Consider the following 16,885-nt stretch of genomic DNA (forward strand, 5'->3'; position numbering starts at 1 on the left):
TGTTAGAAAAGAAAATCTTTAAAATGGTATTTTGTGGAATGTCTTTATCTTGAGTTAAGTCTTGATATTTACCTTTATCTATTATTTAAAATATTAAAATCTATCATTGGATCTATTATTTATTTATTTTAATATAAATTGGAAGATATTTATCCTAATCCTAAATATAATTAATTTATTTTTAAGGTATAGGTTAGATTTATTTTTCATATCGGTTGATAAGTATTGGTACAATTCCTCTATTCTTCGATCCATCATATTCCATTGTATATATTAATAATTATCAAATTATTATTTCCACCTCCTGCTAACATATACATCAATTATTTATATTTTCGACATTGTTACAATACATTATCATTAACATTATTAATATTAATAATTTTTGAATTGCTGAATTGATGAGTTTTAAAAATAAAAAACTCGAACAACTTCATTCTTCACTACTTTCAAATAGTTTCTTTCATTGACAGTTATATGTTTATCCCTCATCATTCGTTTTTTTTTCAAGTTCGTTTGTATTTTGTACTCTTTTCAATATTCCAGTAAGAATTGCACCAACATATAACTATACCCTTTCCTCTACGAATGCAGTTGTACAGCTGTATTCTATGATTTCCCACAACATATATCGCACTATATTTAATGGTAAGAAATTAATAAATGTCTAAATCAATAATACAAAAAAGATGGAATGGACTATGGAAGAATAGCAGACTTTTTATTTGTCGCATTTATCGTGTAAATTCATAATTTTGACAAGAAACTCATTATCTCCTAGGTGTTTTTACGTTTTTGACGTTTAGATTACTCTTATCACATGTGATTTAACCGGAAAACCGATAACAAAAGCGCGTAAGCATCATCCGAATTCTAAAATAGTAAATGACACATATATTTTATTAAATTATCAGCGTGAAATTGAACTCTAACAATTAACGATAGCAAGTCGAAGTAATTCATCGCTATCGAAGGTCGCCTCTTCACGTGTATCAAAATGCGTTTGAATAAGTGGGTCAGAGTTTGTAGAACTGTGGAATGGTTAAGGCAATCCACGCGATAGCTTTTGCTTCTTTGCCTGCATTTGGTGGCCATGTAGTTCTGCAGGGTGCCTGGTACGCTCCTCCTCTTCCAACAGTTCTCTCCTACCCTTTCTGATCGTTTTTACCCACTTTGAAATTCCATTACATAACCTGTTACGTAGAAATTTCAGAGAAATTATATCATACAAAAAATAAATGTATATATTTTAAATTTCATTGCGAATAAATTCTAATATTTTTAAGATTACAATTTTCACTTTGTTAAATAATCTTGATCTGGCGATAAAATAATTTGGAACGAAGTGTGATTAAATGTATCCATGACCTTTGAACCTCGAGTGGTCATTCTTATCAGACGGTTGATCTAACAATCACGAATCTTGTAACGTATCTTACGAAACACGAAAATGACGTGATCATGCAATCTTATCCAATCCGCCGAATAGTTGGGGTGGTTTAAAACGCTTCCAGAGCGCACGCTTACAGAATTCTAGATTCCGAACACATATCTCGTGTCGTTGATGACGTTCAGTCGGGGTTTTGCTTTCGTTTCATTGATTCATATATTGTAAATTCATATCTGAATCGAAGAATGTCGTCTTTAATCATACAATGTCGAGGTTATTCTTCTATTAAATAATTAAGATTTGAAACAACAATTATTTGTTAGAAATTAAAACTAATTTGAATCAAAGAATGTTGATGGGATGTCGAAGATTCAACAGGTATATGAAAGAAATCTAATTCGGATGTTAATGCAGGATGTTAATGTCATATAATTTTATTATCATAAAAAAATGTACGCCTTGTGCATTATTGTTTCGATAACTGATATCGAATATTGCAAATTGACCTAGGATAAAATAACGTTGATGTCCTCGGGCTCATCCTTTCTAAAACAAATCTTACTGCAATGAAGTGAAATTAAAGAGCAAAAGAGTGCAGAGGAACATACAGATTTGCAAGTGCGCTACATGAAAGCGAACGATGAGGCAGCATCGAATTTGGAGCCGATTAGCACGAATAAAGCGGACAAAAATGAAGAACACGAGGATGATTCCATTGATCCCAACACGAAACCAATGGGTAACAGAAATTCGAGATGTACTTTAAAATATATCTCTTATAACTTATATTCACTAATATATACTTTAACATTGATTGTGTCATATAGAAAAAATTCACCCAATCTCAGAAATTCCACCAACTTTACACGAACGGTTTATGAGAATTAAACAAATAGTAAAAGATGCTATAGCTGCACACCACACATTTATGGTTTACGGAAGGGCTCGAGTGATTCGTGAGTGCATGTTAAAACGAGGATGGTGTGAAAAATTCTACAGAAAGAGCAACACTGGTATTTTCAAATTATTTTGTGCACTTTATTTTTGGTATCGTATAAATTAATTCCTTAGGCGACCAACATTATAACGTGGATGCAAGTCCTATAATACTACTGGCTGGCATTGGGGACTTGAAGGATCAACAAAGTGAACGCCTGTTAATTTCTAAAATGTTAACTAATCATACCGTGGATTTTCTCTGGAATACCGGATCGGAATGGCCCGGCTGGCCATCACAAGATAACAAGACAACAATTTTTAACAGATATTATCGAGCAGGATTTACCTCGAAGGTATCTCAAGTGACCTCAGTTAATTTCTTTTAGTCGTGTGAGGCACTCCTTAAAGAAGGATAATATATGCCTGTAAGAAAATCGATTGCCTTAGGTGGGCTTATGCTCGAACGTCAGACAAATGCATTGGTATTACGAAGCTGGAGTGGCGAACACCCTTTTTCCACGTTGCTACAATTTATGCCAAGGGGATCAGATGCACGCTTTCATAGAAGATTTTCGGTGAAATAATATTATTATATTCGGATAAAAATTCTTCCAGATTATTTTTAAACATTTCGATTTCTTTTTTTATTTTTATTTATAGATTCACGGCATGTTTAAATTTATTAAAATGGTTGGTTAACAAGATAAATATTGAAGGTGAAAATGCAGTTAGATCACCAACTGGCACTGTGCCTTTGAAGGCATTAGAATTCGCGATTAAACGAGGCAGTGATTACATTAGCGCACAATCGCACGAGGATATCGATCAAGAGGTCGAAAGGATTTGGGCGCATCAATGGGACCAATTTATCAGTTGGTACTATCAAATCGTTCACGGTCAATCTCTCTTCATTCGAAACAATGTTCCATTTCAAGTAAGCAATATGATTTCGATTGTATCGCTGACAAGTAACGTCATGGGAACTATATTAATTTAGCACGGTGTGAACAGAAATTCTTCCTGGCGTCGAAGCATATTTTAAAGAAGATGAAGAAGTATTGGCCACAAATCGACATGGATGGTATAATGAACGTGTGGATTATGAAACCGGGAAATAAAAGTCGAGGCCGAGGAATCGTTCTCTTAAATAAACTAGAAGATGTTATGACGAAAATGAATCCATCGACTAAAACAGATACTCGTTATGTTATACAGAAATATATTGGTAATCGATACAAACTTATATATTTTATTATAAATATATTTTTAAGTAAATCATATCTATTTGTTTTATATAGAACGACCATTGTTGATACATAACACTAAATTTGACATCAGACAATGGTTTATCATTACTTGCTCCCAGCCTTTAACTCTGTGGATATACAGGTAATATTTTCAGATATAATTATAGCGCACATTGTAGTTGTACAAATACATATATACTATATAACTCGAAACAATTTCCTCTTTCGTGTCACGTTATCTCGTACTTCTTTCGTTTAATTGTTGCGTATCCATCGCAACAATTATCAATTGAAATAACTTACAATCCAGAAGATAATTAGTTTTCATTGTATAATTAAAAATTGAATACTTTCGAAGAAACCATCCATCGGTAAATTATCAGTTATGAGTTCACCCCTTGTAAAATTGATCTTCTCTAACCCAGTTTGTAGTAAATGCTTGTCCTATTATTATGTACTTGTGTGTATATTTGGCATGCAATTCATACGAGCAGCACAATGGTAACAGTGCAATATCTTCTGTTTTCAGAGAAAGTTATCTACGATTCTGCTCCCAGAAGTTCAGTCTGACGGACTTCCACGAGTCGATTCATTTGTGCAATCACGCGATTCAATGCAAGTACACAAATTGCGGCGATAGAAATCCTGCGTTGCCTTCAGATAATATGTGGGATGCTACGACCTTCAAAGAATTTCTCAAGTATGATGAATCATAATTAGATCAGATCGAAATTTACTACCAACTAACAAAACTCCAACTCCAGATCTCAGGGACACGACAAAGCGTGGGATGATATAATTTATCCTGGAATGAAGCAAGGTTTAGTCGGTTCGCTATTAGCCAGTCAAGAAGCTATGGATCGTCGAAAAAATAGTTTTGAACTTTATGGAGCAGATTTTATGGTTATGGATGACTTTTCCGTCTGGTTAATCGAAATCAATAGTCATCCTGACATGAGTTACTCGAGTAAAGTTACGACACGCTTGTGCAAGCAAGTTTTAGAAGATACTATAAAAGGTAGCATAGAAGAGTTCAATTTATCTCTATCTATCAAGACTAGATCTTTTGGCCCTTCTCCTATTTCTTATGAATTTTTATAGTGGTGATAGATTATCGGGAAGACAAGAATGCGAGTACGGGAGAATTTGAACTAGCTTACAAGCAAAGAATGTCCAGTTGTCAACCATATTTAGGTGCAGCGTTATCTCTTCAAGGAACCAGAATAACCACTGGAAAAAAAACGTCTTTGGTAAACAATGAAGATTCAAAAGTTAGTCTTGTCTCAAAATCCCCAATGGTAGGTTCGAAGAAAATTTAAATTCTTTCCTTTAAATTTCATGAACAACTTCATTTTTAATCCGATATTGCACAACGGTATGTTATCCGAAACAATTTGTAATTCTTAAATTCAGTTTATGTTAAATGTCAATTTAATTAATTTGTTTTTACACACAAATAATTTTAGACTTGTTTGACAAAGAAAAAATCAATTACGCATAATCAAATTGGTCCAGTAATTGTTGATTTGATCGAAGAATTAGAAATACAACTTGATCAGGAATTTTATGCTTATTATAAAATGGATTCGCCCAAATTAAGACAAGCATTACCTACGAGTATAAATCCGAAATCTGTAATAACAACTGTATTAATTGATAAGCAGGAATCGACTATGAAAAGTGCACCTGTGGTTCGTCCGAATTCTAATACTAAAGCAAAATTTCCCATCTTGACACAAGTACGTATATATAATAATGAAATTTAATTGAGAGAAATTATCTTAATTATTAAGAAAAGAATTATTAGGAAAAAGTTGCAAATAATCAAAAGCATGTATCACGTTTGTCGAAAAAATCGCATACTTTTGCTGGGACACTTAGCAATAAAATGGAATCTCCTGCGAAACAATCGTTGGTTTCTAAAGTTATGGCTTTTCAGAAACAATCTGTGAATCAAAAAACAAAATTGAATCAAAAAATTGAAAAACCTTTGAAACAAAATAATGATAAGGTAGAATTAATTTTACAGGATTATTTGTACATTTATATTATATAATTATATTTGTTTAATAATATTTTTTCTCATCCTTATTAGATTATTAAAACTGCCGTACAAGATGTCATTAAAAAGTACAAAAAAAATACTACATCTGTAATTCCTCCGGAATCACATACGTTACCATCTGTTTTAACAACAGCGAACAAAATTAATCAATCAGTTATAAAAAATAAAAATCATAATGTTTCAAAAAAAAGTTTACAAAGTAAAAATAAAATTTTGTCTGACATCACGGATATGTATGCTGTTGGTTTAAGATTAACTAATTGATAGTTAATCTCTGTAAGCTGCACTTGTTGTTGCGATCATTGTTGTTCTTGAAGTTCTATATTTGAACTGTATTTGTAAATGATCAATAAAAAAATTGTACTATCAACTATAATAATTTTTCGATTTTTCACTCTTTGCATAAAATATCGAAACAAAATCAAATCGACTATATTTAATTGAAAAATCATGTTTTGACATATGCTTATAAATTAACCAACATCAATGGCAACTTAAAAAATAAAGCAAAATTATAAGTGAAACTATCAGACAAATGGAAGCCATCATTTTCCAAATTTTTTTTAAATTTAATGCTAAATTGTAAACAAATTAAACGATATATGTTCTATCTGTCCATACTTGTCACGTGGAATGGAGTGCGCCGACTTATCTTGGAATTCTGGAGATACTGTATCCGTGAAGAACACTTTGAATGATGATAAGAATATCAATCGTGTCGATGAAGATAATTTTCAATGCACATTTTTCCGGCAATCTAAACGCAAATCTTTGGTATGATATTTTATAAAGATTAATTTTCACATTTCATTAAAGTTAAATTTATCCAATTCTCTTTTGGCAGCCTACGAACAATGTTCAACCTTCACTAAATGAAAAATCTATATCATTTTATCTATCTGATACTTGTACCGATTCGGAGAGTGAGCTTGATGAATCGAGAAAAACGCCGCTATGTATAGAAACGTTTCATACGAATCCTGTGAATCTAAATCTGAATAACGAATTTTTAAAATCGCATAATAAACTAGTCACTTTACCGAAAGTAACATTTGATCAAAATTTGTACATTCACCTGGACAATCCAAAATTTTCTACGAAGAAACGATCGATGCGTAAAGAAGATGAAAAATATTTCACAAAAGTCGTACGATTGAAAAAGAAAAATTGTTTGAAAGAAAAAACTGATATGAAAAATAAAAAATGTCACACTACAAACATGAAAACAGCCTATACATCGCGATTCCCTAAGAAACATAACAATCAAATAACAGCGAAGAATGAAATGTTCCTTCAACAATTTACCATAAATAATAACAATAATTCGTATTCAGGTAGAATTTTATGAAAATTTAATTTTTCTTTTCTTTTCTTAAAATAATAAGAAACGTGTATCGTTTATTTTATAGATAAAAAAAGAAGTATTCTTCGCGGTACTAAGAGAACCTACGATTCCATGTATATGATAAAAGATGATACTACCATTACTTCCAAAAAGAAAAAAAGTATCGAAAATAGAATCATGAAGAACAAACTTCTGCTAAAATCTGTACAAGATATAATTCGTGAAATGAATTTACAAGAAGCACAACAAAAAGCATATAAGAAGAAATTGGCGATGAAAGCGCATAACATCAAGCCTGAGAACAAAATTGCGGAGATCGATTTGACGAAATTGACGCGAGAGGAAGCGGAAATTAAAAAACCAAAGAAAGTTATGAACAATTATGGAATTAAAATCGAAGTAATGAAACCAATTTTTAAGAAACCGGAAGTAGAGAAATTATTGAACGAATCTATGCATGAAGCTATAAAAAAATATAGATCGTGTACGCATTCATGGGAAGAGAGCTGGAAGAAACAATTCAGAAATGTTTAAAAAATATTTTTTTTATAGTAAATCCTGAATATAGAACAATATCGAAATTTATCTATCGATTGTCAATATTGTTACAAAATGATTTCAATTTTTTATTAAAAATTTTTATAATGTAAATTAAAGTGTGAAAATAGAGACATGAATAAAACATGTAAAAAAATGAAATTTTTTGTTAATAAAAAGATTGTACAATGCGGCAAACGAAGAGTTATATAATTTTTTTTGAAGCTAACGATCAAAAAAATAGAAATAATATCTTACAGATTACAGATTCTAACCATGGATTTCCTAATATTCAAAATAAAATATCAGAAAATACAAAGCATAAATTGGAAATCTCAAATGATATAAAAACTGTAGTGATACAAAAATGGCAAATTATGTTAATCTCCGCGGATTGCACAATTAAAAAACACTGTCAAGGTTGGCAGGTACGAAAGAATTAGTTGAGTTTAAAAAAAGCAACAGAATATCTTCTAAGAGTATTAAAATACATATAAAAATATTTCGCAACATTTTTTGTAAGATATATCCAAAAGATCCAAAGGAAATTGAGGAAGAATCAAAGTTAATTTTTAACAAAGTTTCCGATCCCATAATGATTACAAACATAGAGCCTATAAAAACTGCGAATGCCGAGATTCTTTGCAATCGCGATGATCTTGATGATTTGCTTATGGACCAGGAGAAAGAAAGTGAGAATACGTACGGCAAGATTATTTTGAGGGAATATATGAGACTTCTTAACAGTGAAAATGCAAAGATCAATTTCATCTTAAAAATTTTATCAAAAGCTGTAAACGAACATAAGATTTTCGTGATATATGGTATATTTCCACCGATAAGAAAACCTCTAGGACAGAGAGGTTGGATAGAGAAAAAATTTATCAGAAAAATGCTTTCAATGTCTCCGGAAATTTCCGAAGGTTATTCACAGAAACTCATTCCATTTTTCGACAAAAGGGAAAATATATATATTCTTCATATTTCAGCTGGTTTGGAAACAGTCGAAAAATTGTTGAAATGCCCTCCAAATTTTATATGGTATTCCAATAAGAGAGCATCTATTAGAACAGAAGAGAGAACCATAGTCAACAAATTTACCGGATGTTACTTTACGTCAAAAGTTGTTTATGCCAAATTTCCATTATTTTTTCCTTCTTTCTTTTGATTTACATTAGAATTACATTAAAATTATTTCAGGTCGATATGTGTAATAATTTAGAGAATATTTCTTGGTTTTATGAAGCTGACGTATCAAACGTACAATTTCCACGATGCTACAACGTTTATCAGGTTTGTATGCAAGGTTTCTTCCGCATCGTGATAGTAATTGAAACATCTGTTCAGCCTGCACAGATAGAAGAATTCATTCAAGATTTTTACATCACGGCTAGCATGGGAATTCTTAAATGGTTTTTATGCTTTGCCAGCGTTGTTGGACCAAATTCTGTTTGGTCTGAAGACGGGACTATTCCTATGAAAGCAATTTTATTCGCTCTTGAACGATGCACCGAATACATAAGGTTTTAAAAAATAAAGTAACAAAATTTCAAACATTTTCTATAAAATTTTAAATAAATTACAGTGTTTGTGCACACGAGGATATTGACGGAAAGGAGAATAAAGACATACCGATTCCTGATTGGAATGAATTTTTATCGTGGTACAAACGAATTTTGCAGAGACGTGCAGTATTGCAGAAGAAAAATGAAATAAACATTGAAGTATATAATTAATATAAAAACCAGATTGAATTGGTAGATTATATTATGTATTTTTTTATCAGGAACTTTTACGATACGCATCAAACACGATGAAAACAATGATGCAATGTCGTCCCCAGACTCAAATCGATGGAATGAGGAATATCTGGATTATAAAACCGGGTGATAAAAGTTTGGGCAAAGGTATAATTCTTAAGAATTCATTATCGGAAATTTTGGCCAAGATAAATCAAACTTCCAAGGAATGTATGCAGTACGTTGTGCAAAAGTACATAGGTGAATGTAACCACATCAGTGTTAGAAAGATGTTAAGAATAAATTAATAACGTTATCCATTATTTTTAGAACGACCATTACTTGTACATAAAACGAAAATTGATATTAGGCAATGGTTTTTGATTACCAGTACGCAACCTCTTACAATCTGGATGTACAAGTATCGATTTTTTCCTCTATCTTTAAATATTTTTCTTTGTTGAATATTTCTTTATCGAATCATTTTTTTTTTTTTTTTGAAGGGATATTCTGGTTCGTTTTGCATCGAAAAATTTTACACTCAATAACTTCCACGAATCGATTCATTTATGCAATACAACTGTGCAATTGAAATACAGAAAAACAATAAATGAAGACTCACCAATACCTTGCGAACTTCATTGGAATCTTCATAACTTTAAAGAATACTTGAAGTATGCATTTTATATCACTTTTAAGATAAATCTTGAGCAATTATTCAATGCTTTATCTCCCCAGAGACACAGATCGTGAATCAGCATGGGAAAAGCTCATTAAACCGGGTATAAAACAAAATTTAATTGGGGCACTTCTGGCGTCTCAAGAAAATATGGTCAATCGAAAAAATAGCTTTCAATTATACGGTGCTGATTTCTTAATAATGGATGACCTATCAGTCTGGTTAATTGAAATCAATACGAATCCAAGATTGCATCCTCCAAGTAGTAGTGTTACTGAAAAACTTTATCCAGAAATAATAGAAGATACTATTAAAGGTAGCCAATCAAGTTTTCAAACTTTCTTAAAAATATAGAGAAAATTTATTTTAAAAACCAATTATTACGATTATTTTTCAGTGGTTTTAGATCGTCGTAAAAATAAGAAAGCTGCTCGTGGTAAATTTGAATGCATTTACAAACAACGTAATCCGTTTTACAGAAATGTTTTAGGAAAAGGTGTAAGTCTTGGAATTCGTGGTAAAGCTGTATTTTCCAAAAATTCGATTCGAAATCGATTATAAAACATGAAATATAAAATAAACGAGAATTAATAAAAACGTATTTATTTTATAAGTAACAATGTTTTAGGTATACAATCCTTTATGAACGAATGATTTTTTGTTATATTAATACACATTTATACACGAATGCGTACAAGAAATATATGTTCATGGTTGCATTCATACTTGTGTACAAATTTATGATCCAGTCAACGTATTATTATTATTTTTTTTTTTTAATCAGCATTCTTATTTTAATTTTGATTAAAAAAGAACATTTTTACTCTATTTTCTTTTTTTTTTTTTTTCATCGACAGAACGAACTCTGTATTAAATTCTAAACGTATGCACAATTCATTAAGATCTCGATTTAACGTACTAAAAAAATTAGCTCTTCTGTTACTATTTTTCGAAATTGATTTGTATATTATGTATTACAGATGCACAATAGTTCTATTCTCGTAGAAAATTCATGTATACACTTGTGTTTTAATTACAAAATCTATTTGGGTCATCGAGCTTGAAAATGCGAATGCATTAAATACGATTCATTTTTCATTAATATATCTAACTGAAATAAAAGTATTTTTTGTATAATATAGTTACAGAGAAACAGCATTATATAAACTGCATTTGCAATTTGTAGAACACACCAAACTAGGCTAGACTACACTTTTGTCAAACAGATCAAGCAAATTTGTACAGAATATTTTTTTATTATTACAATATAAAAAAATGTATAACATAACAGATAAATACAAATGCTTGCTCTATTACATTCCTGCACAAAACATATGTTTCTCTGTATTGACATCAGTGTAGTCTTGAACAGGTAAAATCCCACCTGTATTGGGTTTCGAAATCTGTCAAGTATAGAATTAATTATTCAATTCTGACGTACATATGATCATCATAATCAAATAAAAAAATTCAACATTGCCAGATTTCGATGATTATCGCAAATACATTCTGAATGAGCTTTGGATCTTATTGCTGCATCTTTTATGTACTCATGTACGCGCAGCATATGTTGAATGTTCTTGCGGAATATGAATGATTCCAAATCCGACAAGATGTATAAATATCACATATAAAACTGCACGAAATGATACAGACTCACGTAACTGGCTTTAGTGTAAAGGACAATTTAGGCCTCGAGTTGTTCTTCCCGAGGATTTTCTTTTGTTCCTCTTTAACACGTTTTTCATGTTCTTTTCTCATTCTTTGCCTTTCTTCTTCCATCAAACGTTGTTGTTCGACCATAGCCAATCTTTCCTCAGCCTAATCGAAAGAAACACTTGTGGTTAATCATCCAGATGGTCCAGGATTTAATTTCTTCAAAGACCTACCAGTTTCTTCTGAGCTTCTTCTATCTTTCTGTTGTTCTCCTCCAAGATCCTCTCAAGCTCCTCTCGCTTCTTCCGCTCTTCCTCCTACAACGACAATGGGATCTATTTACATGAAGCAATGATGGTATTGTTCACCAGCTGTTGTTACACTGTTCATATTCAAAAATCATAGTGCCGCTATGTCAACAGTCTAGTGTTATACATCCTAAGAACCATTCTTTTTTATATGGAAAAGATAGTTGGGAATATGTGAAATTTCGAGGATTTGAAAGAATTAGGATGGCTTGTTGATATAAAAGTAACGGAGGATGTATATAAACTCAGTTTCTTCATTTGGATTAAATGAGCTCCTCTTAGTTCCCAGCGAATGCTGTTTATTGACAGATTCCCCAGATGGAAATACGACGACTTAGGATGCCACTTGAAAGTGAAAAAACGTGAATTATGATTCTGAATCAATTCACTGTGCATGCAAAAGGATGTACAGATAATTTTAATTCTCCTTTCTTAAACGCGATATGTTGAGTAACTCTGTTAAGTGCAGGATAAACTCTAAATGCAGAAGGTATAAAAATATTGTCTTAAATTAAAAAAAAAAAAAAAAAAAAAAAGAAAAAAAAGAAAAAGAAAAGAAAAGAAAAGAAAAAAAAAAAAGAAAAAAATTGTAATAATTTTTTTCACAGATAATGATGGTTCACATATCTTCGATAATGGCTGATGTGCATTTGAAAAAAAAAAAAAAAGATGGAAAACGTATTAAAAAAATATTTACGAACGAGTGGTGCCATCCGCCCCGACCTGTCGATTGAATGCGTTGTGTCCCAGGTACTAATATTTAGCAAATCTAAAATAATCCCTAATATTGTCTTTCCGATACATAGTGTTTAAACAAAGAATGATAATAATAATATCGGTATAAAATGAATTATGAATATATAAATTGGATAATACCTGAATGAAGCTCGCGCCAGCACGTAGGGGATGCCTTCTTCATCGACAATCACTCAGCAGTGAGTAAAATACCGGCATCTTCTGTTGGTAGTCAGTAAGGAAGGTGACCTATATATTGCTAGGTCGTGCTTTGTTGCTATGGGATTCTAATTCTGCCCTTTAACGTCTACCTCTCCCTTTCTAATTAATTTTCTCCCAAACTTGTTCACATATTCAGTGCAAACTCAATGTGCAAAGCAATAAGAATAAAAGTATGGTCAACTTGTAATCAGGGTCGCTGTCCATTTGACCGGAACGTGCTGATTTCCCGAGGGTGAAAATAACCAATTGTGCATATACATAAAAAACATAGTAGAAGAAAACTCCTAGTCGTATTTGAAGGAAAATGAAGTATTTATGAATATTTATAAATAGATAAAAAAAAATATATATATAAATATTATTTTCTAAATATATAAATCATAGCCAATTAGATCAAATAACAGGACCCCTTCTTGTAACTCAGAATAATGGTTATACTAAATTAATCAAAGCTGTTATTAGAGCTTAGAATGAAAAAGTTACGGGATAGAATAAATATTTCTTTCTATTCTTATTAAAACTATTAATATTTCTATTATTTATTATTTATTCTATTATATATTATTTATACTCATTATAGTTTGCATAAAAAAAAGCATTTTATCAAGAGCAGTTTATATATATATATGTATGTATGTATATATATAAACTAAATATATATTTTCTTTAATTTCCAAATTTTAAAGTAATCATACAATATTATTTATATTATATATTTTTAATAATTGTACGATTAATAAAAAAAAAACTTTTATGTGAAAAAAAGATCTATTAAAAAGAAAAAATCTAATTCACTTTTATCACTACAAATAGAAATATCTTTGTTGTACCGCCTAAATAAAGTTAAAAATAATTGTGCAATCATATTGATAAAATTTAAGAAGATTTTTATGAAAAAATTTAACAATTTTTTAAATCTACTGCTTCATTGACAGCAAAAACTATTCAGGGAAAAATATCATTTTCCTAGTTTCGTAGAAAAATAACTTTATTTCAAACTTACGATTGCTTTTTTCTGTTTAGCAAGTTACAAAGTTTGGGATCACTAACTTTAAGTAATTGGATACTTCCTTTTCTACTTTTTAAGAGATTAAACGATGCGATTATGTGGACATTCACATACGCGGATATAAACTAGATCAATAAATAGTTAGGTCTGTTGAATTGTCAGGTATAACAATTGTAAAAGTTGCGAGCATAAACATAGTTAATGCATTCGAAAGCAACTTTTGCAATAGTAGATACGACTGGCAATCGAAATATTGTGTGATGAAAGGTATTAATGTTGTACAAATATATAAATATATACATGGTACAAATACAATATTCTGTTCATAAATATCCGATACATGCGCCTATAATAGCAAAATTCTTCCCCACAAGAGAAAGTATACATTCCCAACAACGCGACCTCAGTGGATGTTGGGAAGTCGAAGCAATGTGGCTTTTTAATAATATTTTTTCTCATTAATAACCACAATGCTTCAAGCCCAAACGCTGTGATCGCGAAATAGAAGCTTAATACAGCGCTACAATCACACGTGTTAGTTTCACCATAAATATTTTCAATTAATAATATTTATATAATTTTTGGAATGCCCAATTAGAATTTTCTAATTTTTTTTTTTTTTTATGTCAACACATGCAAACATATAAAACCCTAAATTTTCTTTATAGTTTAGAAACATTTAAATTAAATTGCATCTTACCAGTCAATTCATTAAATTATAAAATATATTTCCTCCATTTTATATATATATATATTTCATTAATATTATAGCTCTGCCTTTATCAAAATATATTGTTTATTTAAATATAAAAATAATGCAAGGATAGAGCACCAGATTTATTTCCTGTTGATCGAAACAGCGCTTGGGCTAACACTGGCCAATGTTTCTCTGGATTGGTCTTACCTCTCTTCGTTTTTCCTCCTCACGAAGTTTTGCTTGTCTCCATTCCATTTCCTCCATCATTTGACGCTCCATTGCCCTTTTAGCTTCTTCTACCCTCCTTTGTACTTCAGCTTCTATTTCCTCCTTACGTTTTTCTAGTTCTTCTTCTACCCTCTTCTGCACTAGTTCTTCTATTCGTTTGGCAGCTTCTTCTTCAACCATTTTTTGCTCCACTTCACGTTGTCTTCTGTAAACACAGAAATATTTTGTTGTTCTAATGCTACAAAAGTAGCATACATGCTTCAAATACATAAGCATGCTATTTATTTTAATTATTTATAAAAATAAAATGTAATCATCTTATTTAATTAAATAAAATGTGTTTTATTTAATATTAAAAATATATAATTTAGAATTAGCATATATTTTATCAAATTCCAAAATGATATTACGTATTAAATCATATCAGGTACTTATATGTATACAATATAAAATAATTCAACCACCACCATGAGATAGTTATACAATCTTACCCAACTGCACTAGCGGTGAAGGTTTTGTTCGATAATTCTTTCTTTTTCCTGACAACATAATTATAAATAAAAAAAAACGTATACCAATAGAATCAAAATATGCAAAAACTAAATTTCTTTATTAATTAAAAAAATAATTAAATGTGCTAAAATTTATATTGTTTTTGCCTTTTTAAAAAAATAAAATATAAAGAATAATGCAAAGGAATATTTCTTAAAGGATAAGTACCTCAATTCTATAATATCAAATGCATGTGGAAATAATAAAAACATTTTAATGTTATCCTTTCTTAATATTTGAATATTTTAATAAAAACAAGTAGATATTGTAGATAAATATCGTTAGTGAAAATACATTTAATTTAATTAATAAAAATCAAATGAAAAATAATTAAATTTGTATATAATTATAATTACCTTTGCCGCTCCATTTCTGCCAGTCTTTCTACTTCATCCATTTTGCGATCTCTGTCTCTGTATGAACGTTTCTTATGACTGACTATATGTACATCATCTGAAGCATCTGATGAACTAGAAGATGCAGAATGGGATCGTTTCCTGCAAAAATAAATAAATTCTTTCAAATTCTATATAATTGCAGAAAGAAATAATTGACGCGACAATTAAAAATCAATTGACTAATATTTATTAATAGAGACAACGCATTAAGATATGTACAACAATAGGAGATACATAAACATCCAATTAGATGTAATATATATCAATGAAAAAGTTTTTTTTTATTGACTATATGGCAAAATGGCGGAAAATTCGATAGATTGAAACGATTCCAATATGCATATGTTCGATAATAAAGTAGAATATATTACCTTGTTTTTGAACTACGTTCTTTTGGCTTGTCAGAATACTTGTTGTTCGAATGCTTCTCACGTGATTTTGAACGTTTTCTTGAATGCTTGCTCTTATGACGCCGCCTACTAGGAGATTTTGTCCTGGATCTGGAACGGCCCATTTCAACAAATTCTGTCTTTTGAAGAATTCACTTGTAAAACTAACGATATATTAAACACTAAGAATGTAAATAGACATAAAAATAACCGAACACTACGCGAACACTGCAATAGAATAATGAACCATCCACCGTTAATATGTACACCACACTACTGACTTACGCAGTTTCAGCGGCCATGTTTAGTATTGCCCAAGATGGCGCACAAGCTTGAAGTGTCTCCGTTTGTTATAGTCTTTTTTTTAAAAAATTTTAGTGAAGTTCAAGTATAATACATAAAAAGTGTTTTTATTACTTATATATAATATCTTTTTTTTCTATAATCATTTATTTTCCGATGTTATATTTTATTAAAATGTTAAACATTTTAAATTCTCACATTCAAATTTCACGATAAGAATGCTTCCATCCATTTTCAACCAATCAAAACGCAATTGCAATATATTATACAATATTTGCTATTTATAATTATTTTATAACATTAAAAGTACGTTATATAAAGCACATTAAATATATATTTGTTTTCTATTAAAAAAAAATATAATATAATAATAATATCCGAATAATTATAAAAGAATAATTATAAAATAATTATAAAAGAAGGAACGGTATAGTATAAAATAATTAA

The 16,885-nt window shown here is 30.3% G+C and overlaps 4 protein-coding genes and 1 long non-coding RNA gene across 15 annotated transcripts; 3 read left to right on the forward strand and 2 right to left on the reverse strand.

The window, feature by feature from the left end:
• The first annotated feature begins 1 nt into the window (after window position 1).
• LOC100865531 (tubulin glycylase 3A) lies at window positions 2-6,017 on the forward strand. 8 transcript variants are annotated; one of them, XM_086914235.1, is made up of 14 exons: window positions 2-53; window positions 1,901-2,129; window positions 2,218-2,403; window positions 2,462-2,682; window positions 2,777-2,904; window positions 2,990-3,263; window positions 3,341-3,554; window positions 3,628-3,718; window positions 4,106-4,276; window positions 4,341-4,594; window positions 4,678-4,874; window positions 5,043-5,315; window positions 5,384-5,587; window positions 5,672-6,017. In XM_086914235.1, the coding sequence occupies exons 2-14, from the start codon at window positions 2,018-2,020 to the stop codon at window positions 5,903-5,905; spliced, it is 2,559 nt and encodes an 852-aa protein (XP_086770361.1). In that variant the 5' UTR covers window positions 2-53; window positions 1,901-2,017; the 3' UTR covers window positions 5,906-6,017. The 8 variants fall into 8 exon arrangements, 7 of the variants coding, with proteins under 7 accessions (XP_086770361.1, XP_086770363.1, XP_086770365.1 ...); XM_086914237.1 differs by having other exon boundaries at window positions 2,218-2,346; XM_086914239.1 differs by having other exon boundaries at window positions 8-53; window positions 5,241-5,315.
• On the reverse strand, window positions 701-1,566 carry LOC147656587 (uncharacterized). Its single transcript, XR_015294149.1, has 2 exons — window positions 1,292-1,566; window positions 701-1,193 (listed from the first exon to the last, which is right to left on the reverse strand). It is a non-coding gene; the product is annotated as an uncharacterized LOC147656587 (long non-coding RNA).
• On the forward strand, window positions 5,885-7,721 carry LOC105737312 (uncharacterized). The gene is made up of 3 exons (XM_012494886.3): window positions 5,885-6,415; window positions 6,486-6,975; window positions 7,051-7,721. Exons 1-3 carry the CDS (start codon window positions 6,275-6,277, stop codon window positions 7,518-7,520), a joined length of 1,101 nt encoding a protein of 366 aa, XP_012350340.1. The 5' UTR covers window positions 5,885-6,274; the 3' UTR covers window positions 7,521-7,721.
• Window positions 7,571-10,558, forward strand: LOC147656588 (tubulin glycylase 3A-like). The gene is made up of 11 exons (XM_086914241.1): window positions 7,571-7,951; window positions 8,047-8,446; window positions 8,513-8,646; window positions 8,724-8,816; window positions 8,871-9,046; window positions 9,109-9,247; window positions 9,310-9,523; window positions 9,593-9,683; window positions 9,766-9,936; window positions 10,001-10,257; window positions 10,339-10,558. Exons 1-11 carry the CDS (start codon window positions 7,712-7,714, stop codon window positions 10,500-10,502), a joined length of 2,079 nt encoding a protein of 692 aa, XP_086770367.1. The 5' UTR covers window positions 7,571-7,711; the 3' UTR covers window positions 10,503-10,558.
• On the reverse strand, window positions 10,529-16,469 carry Arglu1 (Arginine and glutamate rich 1). Of its 4 annotated transcripts, none has more exons than XM_003690806.4 (6): window positions 16,118-16,463; window positions 15,705-15,845; window positions 15,288-15,335; window positions 14,776-15,001; window positions 11,831-11,914; window positions 10,529-11,762 (listed from the first exon to the last, which is right to left on the reverse strand). In XM_003690806.4, the coding sequence occupies exons 1-6, from the start codon at window positions 16,258-16,260 to the stop codon at window positions 11,598-11,600; spliced, it is 807 nt and encodes a 268-aa protein (XP_003690854.1). In that variant the 5' UTR covers window positions 16,261-16,463; the 3' UTR covers window positions 10,529-11,597. The 4 variants fall into 4 exon arrangements, with proteins under 4 accessions (XP_003690854.1, XP_012350342.1, XP_012350341.1 ...); XM_012494888.3 differs by having other exon boundaries at window positions 15,705-15,761; window positions 16,118-16,456; XM_012494887.3 differs by lacking the exon at window positions 15,288-15,335 and having other exon boundaries at window positions 16,118-16,469.
• Between the last annotated feature and the right edge of the window lie 416 nt (window positions 16,470-16,885).

This window comes from Apis florea, unplaced genomic scaffold, assembly GCF_048593485.1.
Source record: "Apis florea isolate Af1SG1 unplaced genomic scaffold, ASM4859348v1 contig_3587_pilon, whole genome shotgun sequence".
Lineage (NCBI taxonomy): Eukaryota > Metazoa > Arthropoda > Insecta > Hymenoptera > Apidae > Apis > Apis florea.